The 27,927-nt window shown below is 43.9% G+C and overlaps 1 protein-coding gene across 3 annotated transcripts; it reads left to right on the top strand.

Moving 5' to 3' along the window:
- Positions 1-158: 158 nt before the first annotated feature.
- Positions 159-27,059, top strand: LOC311230609 (uncharacterized protein). Of its 3 annotated transcripts, none has more exons than XR_014619823.1 (4): positions 159-298; positions 1,925-2,107; positions 22,380-22,571; positions 25,637-27,059. XR_014619823.1 is itself a non-coding variant. In XM_084316937.1 (4 exons), exons 2-4 carry the CDS (start codon positions 2,018-2,020, stop codon positions 25,648-25,650), a joined length of 306 nt encoding a protein of 101 aa, XP_084173063.1. In that variant the 5' UTR covers positions 159-298; positions 1,925-2,017; the 3' UTR covers positions 25,651-27,059. The 3 variants fall into 3 exon arrangements, 2 of the variants coding, with proteins under 2 accessions (XP_084173063.1, XP_084173064.1); XM_084316937.1 differs by having other exon boundaries at positions 22,370-22,571; XM_084316938.1 differs by having other exon boundaries at positions 220-298; positions 1,930-2,107; positions 22,370-22,571.
- Positions 27,060-27,927: the final 868 nt, after the last annotated feature.

Below are 27,927 nucleotides of genomic sequence, written 5' to 3'. Positions count from 1 at the left end.
TCATTCATCATTCATTCATCAGCCCGCCCACGCACAGTCAAACCTAGTCCAAGCCACGAAGTCCCGCCCAGACGTTGGGCTCGCGGCTCTGCAGATATACCCTACTCGATTGAGAAGCTAAAGGCTAACAACGTGGCCGAACAATAGTATTATAGCGTCGAATATTTGCAGTTAGAACCCCAGTTTAGGCATCGAGGCGTCGGTTTAGAGGAACGACGGTCGCGGACCTACGGGAGAAGACTGCTGGAGTGGACGTATTAGAAGTATAGGTCGGTAGCTATCGTAGCCACACAATTTGGTAAGGATTTCCTATATATTTTTGTTTGAAACAATACAACAAGATCGGGAGGCTAATTTGAGGCGTGTCTGGAGGTCACTCCGGGCTCCTTAAGGTGACGGTTTCCGCCTCCTCATGTCTTCATTCCGTGAAACTCTTCTCTGTTCTTCAGCTCAGAACGCTGTTAAAGTACAATAACACACTACCTGCTGAAGAGAAACGTTATGCAGCATGAATGTAGTGAGTATTGATAACTGATGTTAGTATTTTATATAGTATGAATGTGCATAGCGGCATGGCAGGAGCACTCATACAAGGGTACTACGACTATGCTTGCACCTCATGGTACCAAAGCACCTCAAAGGCGCTAAAAACAAAATTACAAACATCTCAAAACAAACTGGTCAGACTACTGCTTGACCTTACTCCTAGAACCCACCTCACCCCTGCCCACTTTGACAACCTAGGATGGCTTAGAGTAGACGACAGAGTACAGCAACTTGCAATGGGCCTGGTCTACAAGATACACTACACGACTAAGGTACCCATGTACATGTCAAAATACTTCCCAAAGGTCAGTGAATACCACGATCACAACACCAGAGGGAGCTCCACAAATCATGTTAAACCCAGATTCGGCTCAAACAAGGGACTAAACACGTTTCGCAATTATGCCACATCAATGTGGAATGCCCTACCCAAAGCTGTAAAGGAATGTGAATCACTACCCACTTTCAAAAACACTCTCAAAGAACACCTATGGGAGACTGCAATTCGAAACTGGCCCATGTAAATGTCCTAACCCAACCCCTTCTAATGTACAGTAAATGACCAAGTATGGTTGTCAATATTCCAATATACAGTTTTGCTTGTACAGTTGTACAGTGTTCCCCCACCCACCGAACCACCTCCAATGTACAGCCCCACCCCACCTACCCAACCTCCCCCAATGTACAGTTTTTATGTCAAATGTATATACTCTTTTCTGGACTCTTTTTGTATCACAAACAGTACTGTATTTGCAAATCTGGTATGTCATAAATGTATAGATGTAGCAGTACTGTATATCTGTATGTCATGTATGTCATATTATGTCCTGATGAATTGAAAATGGGGTACCCTGATGTAAACAAGACGAAAGTCTTTCTCTGGTCTGCATCCCCTTAACAATTGTGTGTATTGAGCTGTACTGTATTGTACCCATTCTGCAATCTGTTAATAAAGTTTTCAATCAATCAATCAATCAATCAATCAACAATGGACATTGAAAAGAGACACTAATGCAGTAGCCAGTAGGGAAAATGTGACTATGGAAAAACTACCAAGAGGAATTTTGGAAAGAGAAATGAACGATTAGTGTCGATTATTAATTTCAATATAGAATATTCGTTGACAGCCCTACAAGTACAATTAGTTACTGTACACTACATCACCCCTGAGTGGTGAACTTTCCTCCACTGTACCGAAAACCCGTACCGAACCTTGACTTCAAAACCGAGATACGTACGTGATTGTTGTACAAAGTGATGTCTTCCAAGATGATCAGAGAGGAAATATCAGTTTGATGGAGGAGGTGTCTATTGTTGTTCTGATTGGCCAATCAGTTCCAAGCAGCTAAATGCTCAACTCTTGTCTCTCTTGTATAAGAACAGGGCTGTTTTCCAGACTGAAGTACTCATTCAACCATAAAGACGGGATAGTCTGCTGGTTGACTTGAACGCCTCTCTGTGGCAGAACACAATGTCTACTGGACCAAGACTTTCTACTGGAAACCATCTGGATCAAAACCTGCTTCTGAAAACAGATCAGACTGTGGACACCACAACATCTGTAAGTACAATTATTTATTAGATTGTTTTCATGTCATTGTAGAGCCCAGGGGTGCAGTGGTCATGCCACGCGGTACCACGCCGTCCCAGCACTTTTCTGAGCAGAAGTACGCGCACAGATGTGCACGCGCGCGCACAATGTTTCACAATTTTCACTTGACTCGTCGTCCGTGCGCCAAGTACCGGTACTCCGCTATCACCTAGTCTTTGCATAACAATAGCATAGCAATAGCATAACAAAGAACGAGAAGTGCAAAACCAAAATACAAGCCCTGTACCAATTGGTGGGGGTTTGCTTGAGCTGTGGAACAAATGGTCCCGACTGGAAGGATGAGCCATTAAGTTGTGCTTCAGAAGGAAACTGTCCTTCTGTAAACTGTAAGTTAGTTACATTGTTAATTTAGTTTGTATTTACTTTTCTAGTTTAAGTTAATTCAATTAAAGAAATTGTAACTACAATATTGTATCTATCTACAATTACATTTAAAACATTGTTTGTTTTTCAACCATATCTGTTGACAATATAATTTCTTTATATATTGAAGGCTACATCCTGCTACCTTTTTTCATATTTCAAGGCAATATTTACAAAAACTAAACTAAAACTAGTAATTTCCTATACAAACATGTTTCCTACTATTTATGCATAATAATCATCTGTTCTGTGCGCACGCGAGGGAACATGTATGCGTGAGGTCATTTAAACGCATACAGGCACTTCTGATATTACGACTGCACCCCTGGTTGTCTAACATCATTGCAGTGTGTGTAAATTGACCGTCGGTCATCATAGCTAACCGGTGTGGTGTTATGTTATATATATATTATATTATATATATATTAACCCGTGTGGTGTTATGATATATATTATATTATATTATATTATATATATTAACCGGTGTGGTGTTATGTTATATATTATATTATATTAACCGGTGTGGTGTTATGATATATATATATTATATTAACCGGTGTGGTGTTGTGTTCATGTGTGTGTGTGTGTGTGTGTGTTAATATGACACAGTAGTCCTACAGGCCACCGTACTGGGGGTCACGGACGCCTGTAGCTGTTCCGCAACCGTTCCTACTTCCGGGGTAGGCCTGATTGGCCCCGACAGGCACGTGACCCGCCGCGGCCACGCCCCGCGGCAGCCCCAGGAGCAAGCGCACTACTGCTGGAGTTCGCTTCGCCTTTCACATCGCTGCCGTTGGCGAAAGCAGGATGAGAGGCGAGAGCGTAGATTTCGCTGTGTATCATTTACTCATTTTACATTTGAAAGGCATACATTGTTGTCATACAGAAGTACAGAATACTTTTATCCAAAATGCTTCTTACTGTTACACTGTTAGAGACTGTGCAGTGCACGGCTTTAGTCTCACTCGAGTGAGGAAGACCGCTGGTTCTCCAACATACAGCGGTGTGCTCTTCAGAATGTACCGGGAGAAACGTTTACTGTACCCCGCAGACATAATAAGCATATAAGCAGTGCTTACTAACGTTATTAGTTACGTTATTTCTGACCGAATTAGTCATTAATTTGTCTGCTTTCGCCAACGGCAGCGATGTGAAAGGCGAAGCGAACTCCAGCAGTAGCGCGCTTGCTCCTGGGGCTGCCGCAGGGCGTGGCCGCGGCGGGTCACGTGCCTGTCGGGGCCAATCAGGCCTACCCCGGAAGTAGGAACGGTTGCGGAACAGCTACAGGCGTCACGGACAGGTACCGGGGTCAGGGGTCAGGGGTCAGGGGTCAGCAGAGTAGTAGACCTGTGTTGGAGCTACGCAGCTAACGACATAAATATACTCCCAACAAATGCAGAGGACTCACTGTATTTATACTTGTGGAATAACACCACAACCGGTAGACCCTCCTCTATATTATGGCCAGTCCTGTCTTACACTACCAGACATCTTACTCTACCCTTCAGTGTAATGCAGCGCAGGTTGGGCTAATGCTTGGTAGAATTAGGTATTTAGCTAACATTACTTGTAATATTAGATGGCTAGCTAAGATCAATGTGTTGTAGCCAGGGGAGCAGCAAGCTAACGCCAAAAGCGGACGTTGACTTTCTGACTGTTTACACTTTAGGGTCACGTACACAACATGCAGACAGACAAGCAGCTGAATGAATGAATGAATGAAAACTTTATTTAATTGTATTAACAGATTGCAGAATGGGTACAATACAGTACGGCTCAATACACACAATTGTTAAGGGGATGCAGATCAGAGAAAGACGTTTGTCTTGTTTACATCAGGGTCCCCCATTTTCAATTCATAGTGACATTTATGACATACACAACATACATGACATCATGACATTTATGGCATAGGGACATACATGACATACAGGTATATAGTACTGTTACATTTGTGACATATACGATATGCAAATATACAGTACTGTTACCCATAGATCCTAACAGAGATTATATACATATGATGGGGAGGAGACTGTACATTAGGACGGGGTGGGTGGGTGGGAGGGAGGACAAATATATACATCCGGTGGGGAGAAAATATATACATACGTGGGGAGGAGACTGTCTATTTGGGGGGGGGGGGGGGGTTAGGGACCTTTACGGTGGCCAGTTTCGAATTGCAGCCTCCCGTAGGTGCTCTTTAAGAGCGGTTTTGAATGTGGGTAGGGATTCACATCTTTTTACGGCTGTGGGTAGGGCGTTCCACATTGTTGTGGCATAATTGCTAAATGTGTTAAGTCCCTTGTTTGTGCCAAATCTGGGTTGCACATGATTTGTGGAACTCCCTCTGGTGTTGTGGGCGTGGTATTCACTGACCTTTGGGAAGTATTTCGACATGTACATGGGTACCTGTGTGGTCGTGTAGTGTATCTTGTAGACCAGGCCCATTGCAAGTTGCTGTACTCTGTCGTCTACTCTAAGCCATCCTAGGTAGTCAAAGTGGGCAGGGGTGAGGTGGGTTTTAGGAGTAAGGTCAAGCAGTAGTCGGACCAGTTTGTTTTGTGATGTTTGTAATCTTGTTTTTTAGCGCCTTTGAGGTGCTTTGGTACCATGAGGTGCAAGCATAGTCGTAGTACCTTTGAATGAGTGCTCCTGCCAGAGTCTTCAGGGTATTCTTGTTTACCAGAGAGGAGATCCGGTACAAGAATGTAGTTTGTTGGTTGACTTTTTTGATTACATTGGATGCCATGCCATGCTAAGGAGGCAGCGCTAGAAAGCAGTAGTTTGTTTACAAAGATGTGTAAGAGAGGAGCATAAAACGTATTCGAGGGATTCCTATAAAGGGAAGAGGAGAGACGGCAAACTGAAATGACCGGATCTGTAGTGGGGCTTTCAAGTCCACTCCAGTTCAGGCTCTTCAGGTGGCGATGGGGAGATGCCCTTGGAGATTAGGAGAAGGCAGTTAATGGCAAATTATTGGGCGAGTCTGCAGGGACATGGGGACTCTCACCCGACTAAGGGGGTTCTGAGGGACTGCTGGGAGAATGGGAAGGGTAAGAAGGAACATTTTGGCCGGGTGGGGCAGGGAGTGGCGGTGGAGTTTGGAGTGGGGGGTCTTAATATAAGCCCCTCGGTGGTATATCCAGCCGTGGCTCCGTGGATGTTAGAGTGGCCTGAGGTGGATTGGAGGATGATGGAAGTGAAGGGGTCAGGGGAGAGGGTGGAGGTGGTTAGTGCTTGTGAGGGATTGATGCGTGAATCGTATGGGGACTTTACAGCGGTATATACAGATGGTTCGAAGGATCCGGAGACTGGGGTGACAGGGTTTGGAGTGGTGGTCCCAGGGAGGGGCGTGGCGGTAAGCAGGAGGACTACGAACGGTCTGGGTGTGTACACGGTTGAGATGGTGGCTGTGCTGGTGGCGCTGAGGTGGGTGGAGCAGGCTCGGGTGGGGAGGGTGGTGATATGTAGTGATTCAGCGTCGGTGTTGGCTAGCCTGAGGTCTTTTCGATCCAGTAGCCGGCAGGATTTGCTGTATGAGGTTTTGATGAGTGTGACTAGGTGTGTGAGCCGAGGGAAAGAGGTGAGATTTTTGTGGGTCCCGGCGCATGTAGGAGTGAGGGGAAATGAGGATGCGGATGATTTGGCAAAGGGGGCCTTGAGGAAGGGGGCGGTGGAAATGCAGGTCAGGGTCAGTAAGGCTGAGGCGAAGGGGATGATTTGGGAGAGGGCAGTTCAGATGTGGCAGGAGAGATGGGAGGGGGGGGGTAAAAGGGCGTCACTTCTTTCAGGTCCAACGCAGTGTTAGGGGTCGGGAGGGGGGTAGTTTGAGAGATAGGAGGGAGGAAATAGTGTGGATGAGGTTGAGGCTGGGGCACTGTGGGTTTAATAAAAACCTGAAGCTGGTGGGGAAGCATCAGAGTGGGCTCTGTGAGGGGTGTGAGGAGGAGGAGGAATCAGTGGGGCATGTACTGTTGGAGTGTAGGGCTTATACGGTGCGGAGGAGAGAGATGGAGGGAAGATTGAGGGAGATGGGGGTTAGGGAGTTGGGGATATCGGAAATACTGAGTGGGGGAGGGGGAGATAAGGCGAGGGTGGTGATGGGTTTTTTGAGAAATGTGGGGGTGTATGATAGGGTTTGAGGGAAAGGGTCAGAGTTGGAAGTTGGATAGAAAGTTGAATTATACGTGATTCAGAGAGTGGGGTATATAGTATAATGTAGATGGAGGTTGACAGGGATGGTGAACAGTGTGGTTGTAGGAAGTTGTTTTGTAGGTTAGGTAGTTAGACTAGGGGTTAGAGAGGGGAGACTGGATGACTGGCCCGATCTCCGGGTCGGTAGGTGGCGGTAAATGCCCCAATTATGGTGGCCGTCCGCCGTAAAAACTCCAAAAAGAAGAAGAGAAGAAGAACAGATCTAGAATGTAGAGATCGTGTAAAGAACGGACTAATGCTAACTTGTGATTCTGAACATAATATAATACATACACTATATATTATATAGAATGTAGAGATCGTGTAAAGAACGGACTAACTGCAGCTGCTGGAGAGATATGTGAAGTATTTGAATGGACTAAGGAGCAGTATGAACTAGAGTAGAGTTTGGTCGCCACCTTGAATGTTCTGACGTCTGAACGTGAGATGAAGAAACACTAAGTAAGTTTGTTAAATCACCAGAAGGTATTTTGGACTATATTCTTACACCACTTATCAACAGGGATATGCTTTGAGGTTACATTATTTCACACTTTTCTACAATTTCTATTCTTACACACAATTGTTAAGGGGATGCAGACCAGAGAAAGACGTTTGTCTTGTTTACATCAGGGTCCCCCATTTTCAATTCATAGTGACATTTATGACGTACACAACATACATGACATACAGGTATATAGTACTGTTACATTTGTGACATATATCATATGCAAATATACAGTACGGTTACCCATAGATCCTGACAGAGATTATATACATATAACATCGCCATAGTCCAGCACAGACATAAAAGTGGTAGCAAGTGCAACCAGCCTCTTTTTAGCCTCAAAGGAGAAACAAGCCTTGTTCCTAAAATAAAAACCCAGTTTTTAGCTAGTTGCTGAGTGTGAGGCTTAGGGCGCGTTCACACCTACCCTGTTTGGTCCACTTTAAGTGGACCATGGTCCCTTTAGATCGATAGTCCGTTTGGTTTGTACAGGTATGAACGCAAACCGAACTATAATGAGGACCAAACAACCGAACCATGGTCCTCTTGAAAAGTTGGGACTCGGTTCGTTTTAAAGTGGACCATGGTTCGTTTGCTGTTGGTGTGAACGCAAAACAAACTTTATATAGTATCTAATCTAGAGCAAATGAGTGACAGGTGCCTAGTGGCGGCGGTTGCGCGACCCAACTTGACAGCGCCAAGTGACAGCTTGCGCGCACGTTGCAACCCAACTCAAATGAATGACAGGCGCGCGGACAGTCTCTCTCTTCCTCTCTCTCTCTCTCTGCCTCTCTCTCTTTCTCTCTCTCTCTCTCTCTCTCTAGACTGGCGCCGCGCGCGGACAGTCTCTCTCTTCCTCTCTGTCTCTCTAGATGAATGAGCAGTCGCGCGAGTCGCGACCCAACTCTTCCCCAAAGAGCGCGCAGGCGCAACTCCACCTAATAACTTCATCCTCACATTAGCAGCCTTGTCTGTATCTCACAGCGGCAAAAAATAAAAATAAAAAAAGACAGCAATGAGTCGAGGATCAACGTGGGGTAACGACGAGGTGAAGGCTCTTTCCCTCGCGCGCTAAACCCGCAAATGTTAATACGTCACTTGTGACAGGCATAGCAACAAGCATAGCAACCAGGAATGAGAGTGACAGCTAGACAAATGAAATCTAAACAGTCGGCGTGTGGGCGAGGTGTGTCAATACGCTGGCGGCAACTGTTTACGTGTGTGAGTGCTAGTCCAATAGATGAACGACTTGGCGACAGCATGTCCTTTGTTTACAAATTAGATCCGCACCAAACAGATTATTTAGGTCGTTGACAACTGGAACATGCATCTATATAACTACTGTATGTGTTCTAAAGTAAACAATGGTAAACACGTTTTCCTACTACTAATGTTTCCACCATCAAAACAATAGTTTTTGTTGTAACATACATGTATTATCTTAAAATTACAAGCTGTTGTAAAACTGATTATTTTGGATCAGTAGGGGCAATTTCATTTAGCAGACAGAGAAATGACAAATATCTAAACCCACCACTAGAGCCTCTCCCTCTACATCAGGATAAATTCATTCAAATTAATTACATGGTTATCAATACTCTTTACATTCACCTGGTCCAGTGCATTGACCTTACATTCGTCAACTAACAGTTGTTCAATATACATTCAAACGTATAGTTACTCACGTATGGCACAGCAATGCATCTCAAGCTGGGGCGGAGGAAAAGCAGAATAGGGCCTAACTCCTAATACTTTCAGATGGGGTTTATAGACCTGTTATGATGACATCATACACTGTCACACTTGCCTGGCCAATCAGAGTGACATTCAAACATTGTATCCTCCATTCAGGTCCTACTTACAGACCAAGAGTGGCCTTTGGTTTAAACTTTATCTATGGGTGTGTCTTCATGCTGTAACTTGTCGCTAACATGTGACTTTAGATAATCACACTTCAACTGGCCATTTTCATTGTTGGGCATTGGATTGAATTAACATCTCTTTTGTCTCTTGTTATCTTGATTAACCGCTGTCACAGTCCTGAGAGCATTCACATGGCCCAAACTGCCCCCTGGCTCTACCAGTAAATAACACACACACACACACACACACACACACACACACACACACACACACACACACACACACACACACACACACACACACACACACACACACACACACACACACACACACACACACACACACACACACACACACACACACACACACACACACACACACACACACACACACACACACACACACACACACACACACCATCCAGACAATTGCCATCTACAAGTCGTTGACAAACTGGAACATGCATCTATATAACTACTGTATGTGTTCTAAAGTAAACAATGGTAAACACGTTTTCCTACTACTAATGTTTCCACCATCAAAACAATAGTTTTTGTTGTAACATACATGTATTATCTTAAAATTACAAGCTGTTGTAAAACTGATTATTTTGGATCAGGCAGTAGGGGCAATTTCATTTAGCAGACAGAGAAATGACAAATATCTAAACCCACCACTAGAGCCTCTCCCTCTACATCAGGATAAATTCATTCAAATTAATTACATGGTTATCAATGCTCTTTACATTCACCTGGTCCAGTGCATTGACCTTACATTCGTCAACTAACAGTTGTTCAATATACATTCAAACGTATAGTTACTCACGTATGGCACAGCAATGCATCTCAAGCTGGGGCGGAGGAGGTCCAGACTTGCTGAGTGGCCCTAACTCCTAATACTTTCAGATGGGGTTTATAGACCTGTTATGATGACATCATACACTGTCACACTTGCCTGGCCAATCAGAGTGACATTCAAACATTGTATCCTCCATTCAGGTCCTACTTACAGACCAAGAGTGGCCTTTGGTTTAAACTTTATCTATGGGTGTGTCTTCACGCTGTAACTTGTCGCTAACATGTCTCTTGTTATCTTGATTAACCGCTGTCACAGTCCTGAGAGCATTCTCATGGCCCAAACTGCCCCCTGGCTCTACCAGTAAATAACACACACACACACACACACACACACACACACACACACACACACACACACACACACACACACACACACACACACACACACACACACACACACACACACACACACACACACACACACACACACACACACACACACACACACACACACACACACACACACACACACACACACACACACACACACACACACACACACACCATCCAGACACCACACACACATCCTGATGAATTGAAAATGGGGGACCCTGATGTAAACAAGACGAAAGTCTTTCTCAGGTCTGCATCCCCTTAACAATTGTGTGTATTGAGCTGTACTGTATTGTACCCATTCTGCAATCTGTTAATAAAGTTTTCAATCAATCAATCAATCACTAACCCTGGCAGCGTTAGTGCCTTGCTCTAGCCATTGAGCTACACATGGAATTGAACCCCTAACCGTTTACACAGTTACCCTACTATTACACAGTAGTAGTAGTACTAATTTATATATGTTATGCCCAGTTTAATCACCTGTACATTGTATATTATTACTATTGCACTTTACTGTTACATTTGCAGTTGGACGGCATCTGGCTGGATGCCAAACTTATTTCTGTTGTGCTGTATGATGACAACTACATTTGACTCTAATCTAATCTAACCACCCGCCCCTGTTGTCTCATGTTACGACCCTGGCTCATGGGTACGCAACCTATGTGTAATCAACACCAAAACCCTGTGCTCTAACTCAAAAATGCTACTAAACCAAGGAACTACTAATATAACTATAAACTAATGTACTGGTAACCCAACGGACAAGGACTGTAAGAACCTGACAGCTCTTTCACTAGGCACAGACCGTGCATGTGTGTTTCTGGGTCTGCCTTTGAAGCTCCCCAGCAGGTAACCAATCAGCACTAATTGGCTAATTGGCAGCCCTCACCTGCCTGCCCTGGTGAAACAGGAGTGACCAGGCCTCTAGTACATAACACCTCCCCCACCAAACTGGTTGCCCAAGAGGCAACCACTACACAACAACCCATAAACAAAACAAAAAACAACTGTGACCCCTTAGTTGTCAGGGCCTCTACCACCACAGCGATAACGGGTACCACAAACACCGGTACTACGATCGTGAGAGGGCGTCTGCTAGCACGTTGTCCCTCCCACGAATGTGGCGAATATCCAAGTTATACGCCTGGAGGAACAAACTCCATCGCATCAAACGATGATTCGAATTCACCATGCTGCGAAGAAAAACCAAAGGGTTATGGTCTGTATACACAACAAGGGGTAAACTGGAGGATCCCACGTAAACATCAAAATGGTTCAAGGCAAGAACCAAAGCGAGCGCCTCCTTCTCTATAGTAGAGTAGTGCAGTTGATGCCTGTCAAACTTTTTAGAAAAGTAGCACACTGGGTGCTCCACCTCTAATGCATCCTCTTGTAGGAGGACGGCTCCAGCACCGAGGTCACTAGCATCCACTGCCAACTTGAATGGCAGTTGAAAATCGGGAGCTGACAGAACGGGAGCGCTAATCAGAATACCCTTGATGCTCTCAAAAGACTGTTGACAAGTCTCAGTCCACACGAAAGGTACCTTAGGACTGAGCAGATTGGTCAAAGGGGCAACAACAGAAGCAAAGTTCCTACAGAAACTCCTATAGTACCCTGCCATACCTAGGAAGCGCTTTAACTCCCGCCTGGTGATGGGAGCAGGGAAGCCCACTATAGCCTCCACCTTAGCTGTAACGGGGCACACATGCCCACGTCCAACCACCTTACCCAGGTAGGTAACCGTGGCCTGTCCAAATTCACATTTCGCAAGGTTAACTGTCAAGTTAGCATCACCCAACCGCTTGAACACTTCGGCCAGATGCTCCACATGTTGTGACCAAGAGGAACTGTGGATAACCAGGTCATCCAGATATGCCTCACAGAACGCTACCCCGCCCAGGACCTTGTTCACTAGCCGCTGAAACGTCGCTGGGGCATTTCGCATGCCAAAGGCCATCACTGTATACTGGCAGAAACTCTCTGGTGTGACAAAAGCGGATATCTCACGTGCTCGCGGAGTAAGCGGAACCTGCCAGTATCCCTTTAGCAAATCCAATTTACTTACAAAGGCTGCTGAACCCACCCGATCGATACAGTCGTCCATCCGAGGCAGAGGGTACGAGTCCGGCTTGGTTACTGTATTAACTTTACGGAAATCAGTACAGAACCGATGAGTGCAGTCTGGCTTATCAACAAGCAGGCAGGGGGAGCTCCACGCACTAGAACTAGGCTCCGCAATGCCATGTCTCAGCATATAGTCTACTTCCTTACTCAAGATCCTTCGTTTTTCCGGATTCACCCTATAGGCATGTTGCTTAATTGGTCCTGCACTACCAACATCAATGTCATGCTCGAGTACATTAGTACGACTAGGGACATCAGAAAACAAACGTGTATGCTGTCTAAGTAGGCGCACCACATCCGTACGCTCAGGAAGTGGTAAGTACGACAGGTGTGAGTCCAAGTCACCTAGTATCTGGGTGTTTGGCAACCGGCCCTGAGAAATCTCCTTCGACACAGAACAGTCGGCTACAATAGGAGATGCAGAAACTGTTAGAACAGCCACAGGCTTGACCCCTGACTGGTCAATCTGAGCCCTATCATTGTACGCCTTCAACATATTGACGTGACATAATCTACTCTTGCGCCTGCGGTCGGGAGTTTTAATCAAGTAGTCGACCTCACCAACTTTGCGCTCAATGGAGTATGGCCCACTGTATTTAGCCTGTAATGCAGACCCAAGAATAGGCGAGAGAACCAACACCTTGTCTCCCGGTGAGAACACCCTATGTCGGGCCCGCCTATCATACCACACCTTCATTTTTCCTTGGGCTACCTTTAGGTTCTCTTTCGCTAGTTCACATGCTCTACTAAGCTTAAGCCTGAAGTCACACACATAGTCCAACAAATTAGTAGAGGAAGGAGTCTGGTCAGCCAACCACTTTTCCTTCAGCAGTTTCAAAGGACCCCTCACTGTGTGGCCGAACACCAGCTCAGCCGGGCTGAATCCAAGAGACTCCTGGGTTACCTCCCTAGCAGCAAACAGAAGCAAAGGGATTCCATCATCCCAGTCTTTGTCAAACTCCGTACAATATGCCCGCAGCATTGTTTTGATAGTCTGGTGAAATCTCTCCAGCACCCCCTGGGACTCTGGATGATAGGCAGAGGAAGGGCAATGTTGGATAGACAACTGCTGGAGGACCTGAGCAAAGAGACGGGACATGAAGTTAGACCCTTGATCTGATTGAATGACCTTTGGTAGGCCAAAAGTCGAAAAAAACCTAACCAGAGCTTTGGATATAGCTGGGGCTGTGATCTTGCGTAAAGGAATGGCTTCAGGAAAACGGGTCGCTGCACACATAATAGTCAAAAGGTACTGGTTCCCTGTCTTAGTTCGAGGGAGGGGACCAACACAGTCAATGAGGATCCGCTCAAAAGGTTCCCCAACGGCAGGGATAGGCTGCAGAGGAGCCTGAGGGATCTTCTGGTTTGGTTTACCAACCACCTGACACACATGGCACGAGCGACAATATTGTGCCACATCTGACTTCAAACCAGGCCAACAAAAATGTCTCAGCACACGGTCATAAGTCTTCCTGACCCCCATGTGACCAGCAAGATCATGATCATGTGCTAGATGCAGTATATCAGGACGATACACGGCTGGAACAACAATCTGAAACACACTGCCCCAGTCATCCAGACTGGACAGGTTAGGTGGTGTCCACTTTCTCATGAGCACGTCATTGCTAACAAAGTATCCTTGAGACGTATCTACCATGTCATCCTCTAAAACCGCCTCTTCAAAGAGGGACGACAAGGAGACATCCTTGTTTTGCTCTAGTACCAACTGCTCATGAGACGGTATCACCTTACCAAAACCCTCATCAGGGCCACTTTTCAACTCAACAAAGAACGTGTCACTAAGTGTCATATCACCATCTAAGTTAACAACCTCATGGGTGTCACATTTGACCTTTGACATTGCACGTGTTACCGCACACACAGGAAACACTCCTGGATGCTTCTGTGCGAGCTCATCAGGAACCTCAGAAACTACAGGGACGGGAATTACAACTGGAGTAGCCAGCACTTTGCCACCGGCCAAATCGTTCCCTAGAATGAAGGACACCCCCTTTATGGGAATGTGAGAACACACTCCTATGACAACATTGCCTGATACTAAGGGAGAGTTTAGCGAGACCTCATGCAAAGGAGTATTCACAAAGCCTCCTCCAAAGCCCTGAACAATGGCACCGGAATGCAATGAAGAATCTTCCGAAAATGGCAAAATCCCATCCAGAATGAGAGACTGGAAAGCTCCTGTATCTCTCCATATTGTAATAGCCTGCCTTGATCCTAATTCACCAACCAGTGAAACAAATCCCTCCATCCTAAATGTTGAGGAGCCCTCTAGCTCCCTGTCTGCACCTTTGATACTTCGCACCCCACCCTCTAATGTCGGCATAGGTGTCCTGTCTATGATTTCTACCAGAGCCACAGTTTTTAAATTTTTCTGCTTAAGCACAGGGCATCCAGCAACGATATGACCAGGCTCCTTACAGTAAAAACAGATAACCCCCTCTGGGAATGCACTAGCAGAGCCACCTTGCCTAGGAGTCGAAGTAAACCGACCAGCAGACACGGGTGCCGGGAACCGGCTCCCCTGAGAAGGACGCCTACTACCCCTGGACTCCACACGGCCCTCCTCTACAAAGACAGACTTGTGTGTTAACACAAACTCATCAGCCAAGACAGCAGCGTCGGCTATCTTCGATACCTTATGCTCATTTAGATGTGTGGAAACGTTATCAGGAACACACCTCTTAAATTCCTCTAGGAGAACCAACTGTCTGAGCTGCTCCCTTGACTCTGCTTTTTGCGAGGTGCACCACCGGTCAAACAGGTTCTCCTTCTCTTTTCCAAATTCAACATAAGACTGCCCCTCCTGCCTACGATAACCTCTAAAACGCTGACGATAGGCCTCGGGGACCAACTCATAAGCCCTCAATATGGAAGCTTTAACAAGTTCATAATCAGCGCTTTGTTCAAGGGACAGAGCAGTGTAGGCTTCTTGTGCCCTACCAACCAAAACACATTGTAGCAGCAGTGTCCAGGCGGTATCAGGCCACTTCAATGTGGTTGCCACCCTTTCGAAAAGGGGAAAATATCTTTCCACGTCTTTCTCAACAAATGGTGGCACCATCCTAATATTCCTGCCTACATCAAACCCGGAACGTGACTCTGGATGCAGAGCACCCGCCTGCAAGGCAGCATACTTATATTCAAGCTCCTTCTGTGCACGCTCGTGCTCCAGCAACAGTTGTTTCTCCTTAAACTCACGCTCATGCTCACGCTCCTCTTTCCTCTCTCTCTCCTTAAGCTCACGCTCCTCTTTACTCTCTCTCTCCTTAAGCTCACGCTCCTCTCTCCTCTCCTCACGCTCTCGCTCTAGCTGCCTTTCCTTAAACTCCAACTCCCTAATCCTCCACTCACCCTCTACACCAGGTAATAGCGGAGACGCGCCAGACGATGGAGGCTCCTCCACCCTCTCCTCAAGCACCTGTTCCCTAATGAGCAAAACCCGCAAAGCACCCAAGGCAGATGGTTTCAAACGTTTCTCACTGGGAGTAAGCTCGACCTTGTAGTGCACAGCAAGCTCGAGCAGTTGTTCTTTGGAAAATTTGTCTAATAAGTCATGAGACGGGCGATCAACAAAGTCCCTGATGGAAGCCATTGCCACTGAACTAGACACCCCAAGCTACACACCCAACCTCACAGACACGAAGAACCACTAACGAACCACTGAAGAACAACGAATAATGCTAATTGCCAACAATAACAACCAGAATGGAACACGGTGGAAATGTGAGCTCTACGGAGCGCACCTTTCCAGGTTGCACAAACAACCAAATTTTTTTTTTTTTTAAAACACACCCACCCTAAATAGACGTGTCATACACGCAGGGTGTTAGGTGCTACCAGGTATGCTCACCAAACACTTAAACAAACAAAATAAATCCAACAAAATTTTCCCAAACAGGTGCGCCTTCTAACCTGATGTGACCACATATGCTTCTACGTCTAAACTGCAGAAAACCCCGGCCTACCACATGTCTACCCTAAGAAACACTAAATCAAGCCCTACCACACTACCTGTGTTTCCTGGCCGCCCTAACCTACCTACCCTTAAACCAGGGGTGGGCAATTATTTTTCCCGGGGGGCCGAATGAGCAACTGAAAATATGTTGGGGGGCCGGGCCAAAATTCCAAACTCAATTATGCATAATATACATTTTATTTCTATATAAAAAGCAGTAAATGGCATTGTTTTGACCCCTGGTAAGAGTGTATGTTATTATTTGGCAATTAAAAGGTGAGGTTAGCTTTCAAAAATATCATTTATTCAAATAGAATTTATTTCCAAAATGATAAACAAAATGTGAAACATTAATAACAAAGGGCATTTTGAGTTTCATATACTATTGAAACAAGGATTTTCTTAGCTTTCTAAAGACATCACATCATCTTATAGCAAAAATAAACAAGACATGTCACTGAACTGTGTAAAGAAAAGTGTCCCAGTTTTGTAGCCTTTTTTACTTTACATGCCTATATTAAACATTTAATGTTTTCAGAACTGTGCAAAAAAAAGAAAAAAAAAGATCAAGTGTCCCATTTCACTTGTTATATTTCCACATTTTAGTGTTCTTCAGTTCTTTTTTTTCATTCAGTGTGAGAAATCCAGTCTCTGTTGAGCTTTAACAAGTCCATCAAAGTCAGGTTGCATGTCTGAGGTGGATATGCGAAGCACAGCTGCCAGATGTTCATCAGTGAGAGAGGATCTGTACCTGGACTTGGTAAACGTCATGACTGAGAATGTCTGTTCACATACTGTATGTAGGTGGATCCAAAGAGAACCAACATCTTCTGAGCATGTCTCCTAAGCGTATACTGTGCGTGTGAACGTTGACATGAAAAAAAAAAAGTAAAAAAAAAAAAAAAAAAAAAAATTAAATAAAAATATTTTTTTTAATTTTTTTTTAATTTTTTTTTATTATCATGTAATCTTTCGCGGGCCGGTCAGAATCATCCCCCGCGGGCCGTACAATGCCCAGGTCTGCCTTAAACTAATGCCCTGTAGACCTAACTTTCTTCAACCACACCTGCTACCAGTCAAAGATCATATACAATCATTTCATTGACCGCCCCAGGAGTACGTGGTGCACCGGACGCTAACCCACAACCAGAAAATAATGTCCCTATCTACATGTGGTGCCTACTAAACTATATATTTTAACAGCATAAGTAGTCACATCAAATTACAAACAAATACGGCATACTCACCTGTTTGATGAAAATGGCTCAGCCCCCACGTTACACCATGTGTAACGAACACCACCCAAACCATAATATGATGACACCCCGTGCAACACAAAAAAAAAATCACCAAACAAAGTTCTAGGGGTAACAGATCCCGGATGAGCGCCCAATTGTTACGACCCTGGCTCATGGGTACGCAACCTATGTGTAATCAACACCAAAACCCTGTGCTCTAACTCAAAAATGCTACTAAACCAAGGAACTACTAATATAACTATAAACTAATGTACTGGTAACCCAACGGACAAGGACTGTAAGAACCTGACAGCTCTTTCACTAGGCACAGACCGTGCATGTGTGTTTCTGGGTCTGCCTTTGAAGCTCCCCAGCAGGTAACCAATCAGCACTAATTGGCTAATTGGCAGCCCTCACCTGCCTGCCCTGGTGAAACAGGAGTGACCAGGCCTCTAGTACATAACATCTCACTCCACCACGGCTCACTCCCAGTGCAGGTCAGCGTAGCCACGCATGCTCCAGCAGGTCCTGTCCGTTTGCGTTCAGACACGATACTGCAGGAATTTCCCAGAACCAGTTTGTCAGCTCAGAAACCACACAACACACAGCTGCCACCGTGATGACGACATAATAATAATAACACCTTGTAGAACCGAGAGGCTGCAAGCAAAGTACTAAGGGCTGTGTTAAATACTTTCGAAGCTTCGTTCAATGGGCGCGGGATTCGAACGGGGAATACAATTTGAATATATTAAAAAAAGAAAAGAAAAACTGGTTAGTTGGCTTATTGGCTAACCTCTCTCCTCTCTATCCTCTCTCTCCTCTCTCCATAGTAGTAGGGCCTAAAAAAAAGAATGGTTTATTTCCGGTTGCCGACCGACCCTGCCGATTTAGGTGCGACCCAATATATTTTATGAGTTTAAAAAGAATATATATATATATAAAAAAAATCAAATATCTTTTTATTTTTAATTTTTTTTGAATAAAGTTTTATAGAAATCTTAGTCAAACCTTTAGTATTATGGATATTAAACATGCTGGCAGAGTACATGCATCCATGTTGTTGTGAACATTTTAATTAAATAAAGAAATTCCCTATCCATAGTCGCCGTGGGAAAGAATACAAAAAAATTAAAATAAATCCCTACCTACCCATGGCCTTAACTGACAACCAACAGGAAACAAACTATATTTTTTGTTATGCCTAGTTGGCTAACCTCTCTCTTATTTGTGGAGATTATAATATTGACCTACTAAAGGTTTCTAAGCACAAGGCTTCAGCAGATTTTCTTGAATTATTGTATGGAAGAGGGTTATATCCACTGATCAGCAAGCCAAGTAGAATAACAGAAACCTCTGCTACATTAATAGATAATATTTTTATTAATAGCTTTAAGGATAACATCATAAGTGGATTAGTCATAAATTATATAAGTGACCACTTACCTGTTTTTGTTACTTTTGATTGTCAATTGAAGAGAACAAAGGAGGAGGATGGGTACAGATATAAAAGGTTAAGAAGGGATGATGCTGTAAACATGTTCAGGAATGATCTTTTGAATGAGGAATGGAAGGGGGTCTATGTAGAAGACGTCAATGCTGCTTACAATACTTTTTTGGATATCTATCGGACACTTTACGATAGGCACTGCCCAATGGTTCAACATAAACAAAGAAGTAATGACAATAGAAAACCATGGATAACAAAGGGGTTAGAGAATGCATGTAAAAAGAAAAACAAACTGTATAGAGATTTTATCAAATGTAGAAAAAAGGCTGCTGAAACTAAATACAAAGTGTATAAGAATAAGTTAGTATTCATTATGAGACGGGCCAAGAAAGATTATTACAATAGATTGTTAGGCGAAAATAAAAATAATATAAAGGGCACATGGGACATTCTAAATAAGGTAATGGGAAATAAATCAGCGTCCATAAAAATGCCTAGCCATTTCATTAGTAATAGTAAGACTATAAAAAACATGAATGAGGTGGTTAATGAATTCAACTCTTTTTTTGTGAATGTGGGGCCAAATTTGGCAGATGCCATTCAAAAACACGATGAACCATTACAGGAAGGATGGAGAGGAGATAGTAAAGTACTGCAGTCTATGTTTTTAGGAAATGTCAGTGAAGCAGAAATCATGTCCATTGTATTAAAGTCAAAGAATAAGACATCCATTGACAGTGATGGGATAGATATGATTATAGTGAAGAAGACAATTGATTGTATAATCAAACCTCTCTGTTATATTTGTAATCTTTCTTTTCAGACAGGTATTTTTCCAGACAGGATGAAGGTAGCAAAAGTGATCCCACTTTACAAAGTAGGAGATAAGCACAGCTTCACTAACTATAGACCAGTGTCATTGCTCTCACAGTTCTCGAAAGTGCTTGAAAAACTGTTTTCGCATAAGTTAGATGGTTTTGTGGAAAAGACTAAACTGCTGAGCAAAAGCCAGTATGGCTTTAGGCAAAACAGATCAACAGCGACTGCCTTAATGAATATTATTGAAGAAATAACAACAGCAACAGATAAAAGGAAATTAACAATAGGGGTGTTTATTGATTTAAAAAAGGCATTTGATACCTTAGATCATAATATTCTAATTTCTAAATTACGTTCATATGGTGTGAGAGGAATGGTTCTTGAATGGTTGAGTAGTTATCTCCACAATAGGCAACAATATGTGCAGTTGGCAGATGTCAAATCTGAGCTCATGAAGATTGAATGTGGGGTACCGCAAGGTTCGGTTTTGGGGCCCAAACTCTTTCTTTTATATATTAATGATATTTGTGATGTTTCAAAACTATTACAGTTTGTCTTGTTTGCTGATGATACAAATTTTTTTTGTTCTGGAAATAATTTAAAGGAACTAGCTGAATATATTGTGTATGAAATGACAAAGCTAAAGAAATGGTTTGATGTAAATAAGCTATCACTGAATCTGAAAAAAACTAAATTTATGATTTTTGGCAATCGAAAACTAGATGAAAATATAGTACTGACCATAGATGGAGCTGATATAGAGAGAGTTAATGAATTTCGTTTTCTTGGTGTGATTATGGATGATAAATTAACATGGAAATCGCACATAGCACACGTTAAAAAAAAGATGTCCAAGAGTATTTTTGTTATGAATAAAGTAAAGGATGTGTTAGAGTATGAGGCAATGAGAACACTCTACTGCTCACTCATCTCCCCTTATATCAGTTATTGTGTTGAAGTATGGGGGAATACTTATGGGACAAATATAAAACCATTATATATACTACAGAAGAGGGCTGTACGAATCACACATAAAGTGAGTTATCGAGAACACAAAAATATACTATTTATTAAATCTAGAATAATTAAACTTGAAGACATGGTTAAGTTTCAAACAATGTTAATTATGTTTAGGGCAAGAAATAATACACTGCCAGAAAAACTACAAAATCTTTTTCATTTAGAAAGTGAGTTTAGTAGGAGAAAATACAATTTTAAACATCAGTTTGCACGTACCACACTTAAACAGATGTGTCCTTCAGTTATTGGTGTAAAGTTATGGAATTCTCTCCATAGCGAGCTTAAGGGATGTAACAGTGTTTATCAATTCAAAAAAATGTATAAAAAAAAAATTTAGTCAGTATGAAAATCAAAATGTGATCTGAATAGTGAGATCTTTTTTTTTCTCTTCTCTTTCTTTTCTTCTTTATTCTTTATCATTATTATTATTATTTAAATTTTTCTTGTTTAACTGTGGATTGTGTTTCTTTTATAATGGTATAAATGATTATTTGTGTAAATAAGGTTATACGCCGACCATTAAGAAAATACATGTTAGTTTAGGAATAAGGGGCAGGTAATTATAAGATTTATTCTTCTTCCTGCTCCTTTTGTCCATGGAATGGCTATTTATGATTTTTTAATGAAGAAACTATGATTGTATTATTCCATGTGGCAAATAAAAACTCTGAACTGAACTGAACTGAACTCCTCTCTCTCCCCTCTCCTCTCTCCATGGTAGTAGTAGTCAAGTCAAGAGTCAAGAGTTTTATTTGTCACGACATACGAGTATACAATGAAATGCGGGTGGTCTTGCATCTAGCTAACCTCTCCTCTCTCCATGGTAGTAGTAGTTAGCTAACCTCTCCTCTCTCCATGGTAGCAGTAGTTAGCTAACCTCTCCTCTCTCCATGGTAGTAGTAGTTAGCTAACCTCTCCTCTCCATGGTAGCAGTAGTTAGCTAACCTCTCCTCTCTCCATGGTAGCAGTAGTTAGCTAACCTCTCCTCTCTCCATGGTAGCAGTACTTTAGCTAACCTCTCCTCTCTCCATGGTAGTAGTAGTTAGCTAACCTCTCCCCTCTCCATGGTAGTAGTAGTTAGCTAACCTCTCCTCTCTCCATGGTAGCAGTAGTTAGCTAACCTCTCCTCTCTCCATGGTAGCAGTAGTTAGCTAACCTCTCCTCTCTCCATGGTAGTAGTAGTTAGCTAACCTCTCCTCTCTCCATGGTAGCAGTAGTTGGCTAACCTCTCCTCTCTCCATGGTAGTAGTAGTTAGCTAACCTCTCCTCTCTCCATGGTAGTAGTAGTTAGCTAACCTCTCCTCTCTCCATGGTAGTAGTAGTTAGCTAACCTCTCCTCTCTCCATGGTAGCAGTAGTTAGCTAACCTCTCCTCTCTCCATGGTAGTAGTAGTTAGCTAACCTCTCCTCTCTCCATGGTAGCAGTAGTTGGCTAACCTCTCCCCTCCCCTCGAGGCCGTGTCAGACGTGTTCAGCCAGAGCGTGGAGGCCCTGTGCCGGACGACCTCGCCCCAGGATGCTGCGTTGGCTCCAGAGATGCACCTGATCAGAGCCTCCTTCGCCCTGGGCCTCTACGTCAAGAGGAACGCCCCGGAGCGCCTTGACTGCATTCCTCAACAGACGCGTCGGCAACTGGGTGGCTCAGCGAGGGGGATGGGTGAGTCCAGGGGGGGGGGGGGGGGTCTCTCAAAGCAGCATTGGTTGTTTTTTGGTGCAGTATCCCTTTAACCTGGGTCCAGCTTCCAGGAAATGTTTTTTTTTAATTCCGGTAAATGAACGATAGAATCACAGAATTTGGAAAAGAGCAGAAGTGCTCTCACCGTTCTTAACCCTTTCACTGCCACACTACCAAACGGTTAACCCTTTCACTGCGACAATACACGGAAGGTTAACCCTTTCACTGCCACACGGCAGCAGGTTAGCCCCTTTCACTGCCACACTACAGAAGGTTAACCCTTTACTATCACACTATACCGACTACCGGAAAAGGGGCGTGGCGCTCAATGACAGACAATTATGGTAGAATGAAATAAAAAGGTGTAATCAAATAAAATTGAATTATGAACAGAAGCATCAATAGAATATAATTATAAAATAAAAATAGGCCAGGGCTGTACAATTGTGCACGTTGTGGTCAAGTACACTAATTACAATAAAAAATAGCAATACAGTAGGATGGAATATTGAGCAGTAATGTGCAGAAGTGATGAGGTGTGCTGTAAAGGTTATCTGCTGTAAACAATGTTGTGTTTCAACACCCGTGCTCTGCATCTCGTCAGCGGTTTACCTGTTCCAGGTAGATATGTGCAATCAGTGCTCTTTAGACTTTGACCCCCAGACTATAGCCTCGTTACAAAGCCATCACTGGGGTTTGTGGCGATAAACACCCATGAGGTGAACCTGTAGGAAGGCCATCGGGCGCTGCACTGAATGATTAACGTTAGTCTCACTCAGGGGTGTAAAAAAAGTACCCAGAAATGATACTTAAGTGAAAGTATGTGTACCGTCTCAAAATCTTACTCAAGTAAAAGTCAGAGTATCTGGCTAAAAACACACTTGAGTAAAAGTCAAAAAGTAAACTTAAAAATGTTTTTTCTTGACTGTCTATTCCTCTGATAGCAGGTGTTTAATAAAGCATTACATCACGCGCAGGCGTGGGTTGTGAGAATTAGACCATGCCTAGGTGTGGTGCACGTGGTGTAATGGCTTTTATACAACTGGCACATTCATCCAACCTTATTGCTATACAATAAACACACATTAATTGAAGATTTATTGAAAAAACCATCCGCCAGAAAAAGTAGTTCCCAAACAAAAAAAAGAGAAGTTGCCTCCATGTGGAAGCAGCTCGGAAGTGCATCCAACTGTTCTCAGTAGGACATCCAACAAACTAACACATCCAACTGTAGGCATCCAACAAACTAACACATCCAACTGTCTCTCAACTAAGACATCCAACAAACTAAGACATCCAACTGTCTCTTAACTAGGCATCCAACAAACTAAGACATCCAACTGTTCTCAGTAAGACATCCAACAAACTAACACATCCAACTGTCTTTCAACTAGACATCCAACAAACTAAGACATCCAACTGTCATTCAACTAGACGTCCAACAAACTAACACATCCAACTTTTCTTTAGTTTTGAACCTACTTTCTATAGAACTTCATTCTTAGATGCTTCTATAGAAAGTAGGTAAAACAAATTTAAAAAAGTTTTCTTTGCCCTATAGGGGAAAAGGGGGTGGGGGATTTATTTGCCCTATAAGAGTTTTTTTATTTTATTTTTTTTTAACCTACTTTCTATAGAAGCAGCTGGGAGGTGCGCTGTTTTAAGTGAGCGTGGGTTATTGAATTGATTGATTGATTGATTGATAATTTTATTACTGTCCGCCTTGTTTCCAACTGGTTAAGTTTAGGCACTCTTTCGAAGTCGCTCTCTTTCGAAGTTGGTTATGGTTAGAGTTTGGAATCAGGGCTGGTGGTCTATCGCCCTGCTCTAAAGACAAACTCTAACCTTAACCAACTTCGAAAGAGAGCGACTTCGAAAGAGTGCCTAAACTTAACCAGTTGGAAACAAGGCGGACAGTAATAAAATTAGCAATCAATCAATCAATTCAATAGTCCACGCTCACTTAAAACAGTGCACCTCCCAGCTGCTTCTATAGAAAGTAGGTAAAAATAAAAATGTATTTTGCAATCAATCAATCAATTTGCGCGATTTTTATTTTGTTCCACAATGACCCATCAATTACATCATCCAACATTGTTTAAGAAACTAAGACATTCACCGTGACAGAATCGTTTTTCATTTAGTCTTTATGACCCTATCACCATTATCCTTTCGTAATGTTTCCTGTCCGGCTTGTCCGCCATCTTGCTTTCATTCCTAAAACCACGAACGGCGCATTGATAGTGATGCGGTTGTGGGCGGGTCCTGGGACCAAGAGCGTTGGGTTATGAAAATACCCACGTGTAAGTTGACTGTTTCAGCCAATCAGAATCGAGAAATGTGCATGCCGTTGTATAATCAAAGATCCCCGCTTTCTAGTCTTGCACAAGGACCAATCAGCATGGGTATGGGCGGGTTTCATTTTCCATTGGTGGGGATTTTATTGGCTGTTTTTAAATAAAGTGCGGACGCAGGATTAATAACGTTAACGTTAGTTCGACCAGAGAAACAAATATACTAATTAAAATAGTTGGACCTGCGAGATTTGTACTTTGTAGGTCTGCATTTTAAATGTAAGGAGTAAAAAGTATGTTTTTTTTTCTCTGAATTGTAATTGAGTAAAAGTACAAGTATACAAACCTAATAATACTTGAGTAAAGTACAAATCCCCTAAAAACGGTACTTAAGTATTGTAACAAAGTACAATTACTCAAGTACTTTCCACCCCTGCTCCTGTCACACACCAGCTCAAAGTAAGTGACTCAGGGAGACTCAGACCACGCATGAGACAAGGTTCAACAAAAATATACTGTGAATGAAATATACGTACATGTATAGTCATGGAGTGTGTTGGAGTGAGTGAGTGAGTGAGTGAGTGAGTGAGTGAGTGAGTGAGTGAGTGAGTGAGTGAGTGAGTGAGTGAGTGAGTGAGTGAGTGAGTGAGTGAGTGAGTGAGTGAGTGAGTGAGTGAGTGAGTGAGTGAGTGAGTGGAGGATGCTGGCAGTGTTTTCGGTGTTGATGGTGTTTATTTGTTCCCTCTCTTTCAGAACGTCGTGGCTGATGACGCGTAGGAGGAATTGGGAACAACTGAAGAGTTTGTTGAAACCAGTTATGAATAAAGACCTCAACCCTTCTCAGGAACATCAAGCCTGCCAAGAACACAAAGAACACACACACACACACCTCTCCACACAAACCCCCTCACCCCATTGTTAAGACGAAAGTCTTTCTCTGGTCCGCATCCCCTTAACAATTGTGTGTATTGAGCCGTACTGTATTGTACCCATTCTGCAATCTGTTAAAGGGGAACTATCTTATAAATGGCCTTTTTCAGTGTTTAGCATTGTTTCCTAGCTATATGGACTTATATTAATATGATCTATGTCTCTAATTCTCATATTGGCGCATTCTTCCAATTCTCCTCTCACAATATTCACCCTCACTGAACTGAGTCATCTGAACATGTGCTGATTTGTGATGTCAGAGAGACTCAGCTGCTGAGACTCACACACTCCACACAGTTACCACACAGTGGTTGGAGCCCAGCCTCAAAACGGCTTAAGATCTTGAGGTAGAAAAATGCTGTTTTTGAGTACTTCATTAGAAATACAAAACAATGAATAAAATAAAATAAAAAATTACAGAGGTGTTCCATAGACTCACAGGGATTGTGTAAAAGTGCCCAAATAGTGAAAGAAATAGTAAAATAGTTCCCCTTTAAATAAAATGTTCAATCAATCAAGTCCCGCCCTGATCGACCCACTGTGACGAAACACCGCTGGACTTTATGGAACCGCTGGGCCGTCCGTGACCACGTCCACTATGACATCATCACTTAGGGACCTCTTTGATCTTCCCTCGTCCTATGACATCATCACTTAGGGACCTCTTTGATCTTCCCTCGTCCTATGACATCATCACTTAGGGACCTCTTTGATCTTCCCTCGTCCTTTGACATCATCACTTAGGGACCTCTTTGATCTTCCCTCGTCCTCAGGACCAAGGGATCAAACACATTGTTCCATAATACAGTTCAAACACATTGTTCCTATGATATGGTTCTTCATGATGCTGAATAACATGTCCTCAGTGATCTTGTCCTCTACAGCAGGGGTTCCCAACGTTTTCAGGCCGCGACCCCCGAAATAACGGTGTCAGAGAGGCGCGACCCCCACTGTCACAGCAGGTGGTTGAAACATGCAAACGTTCACACGCACTAATAAGCATTGGAGGCTATTAACAGTTTCACTATTAATCAGGTTTTATTCTGTTTCGGACATCATCCATAAATGATGACACACCCAGCTTCACCCTGTGAGAGCCTAGTCAACGCACCCAGCTTCGCCCTGTGAGAGCCTAGTCAACGCACCCAGCTTCACCCTGTGAGAGCCTAGTCAACACACCCAGCTTCACCCTGTGAGAGCCTAGTCAACACACCCAGCTTCGCCCTGTGAGAGCCTAGTCAACACACCCAGCTTCGCCCTGTGAGAGCCTAGTCAACGCACCCAGCTTCGCCCTGTGAGAGCCTAGTCAACGCACCCAGCTTCGCCCTGCGAGAGCCTAGTCAACGCACCCAGCTTCGCCCTGCGAGAGCCTAGTCAACACACCCAGCTTCACCCTGTGAGAGCCTAGTCAACACACCCAGCTTCGCCCTGCGAGAGCCTAGTCAACACACCCAGCTTCGCCCTGTGAGAGCCTAGTCAACACACCCAGCTTCACCCTGTGAGAGCCTAGTCAACACACCCAGCTTCGCCCTGCGAGAGCCTAGTCAACACACCCAGCTTCGCCCTGTGAGAGCCTAGTCAACACACCCAGCTTCACCCTGTGAGAGCCTAGTCAACACACCCAGCTTCACCCTGTGAGAGCCTAGTCAACACACCCAGCTTCACCCTGTGAGAGCCTAGTCAACGCACCCAGCTTCGCCCTGTGAGAGCCTAGTCAACGCACCCAGCTTCACCCTGTGAGAGCCTAGTCAACACACCCAGCTTCGCCCTGCGAGAGCCTAGTCAACACACCCAGCTTCACCCTGCGAGAGCCTAGTCAACACACCCAGCTTCGCCCTGCGAGAGCCTAGTCAACACACCCAGCTTCACCCTGTGAGAGCCTAGTCAACACACCCAGCTTCACCCTGTGAGAGCCTAGTCAACACACCCAGCTTCACCCTGTGAGAGCCTAGTCAACACACCCAGCTTCACCCTGTGAGAGCCTAGTCAACACACCCAGCTTCACCCTGTGAGAGCCTAGTCAACACACCCAGCTTCACCCTGTGAGAGCCTAGTCAACACACCCAGCTTCACCCTGTGAGAGCCTAGTCAACACACCCAGCTTCGCCCTGCGA

Source organism: Notolepis coatsorum, assembly GCF_963971535.1.
Source record: "Notolepis coatsorum genome assembly, chromosome: 6".
Classification (NCBI taxonomy): domain Eukaryota; kingdom Metazoa; phylum Chordata; class Actinopteri; order Aulopiformes; family Paralepididae; genus Notolepis; species Notolepis coatsorum.
This window is presented reverse-complemented; position numbering and strand designations above follow the sequence as displayed.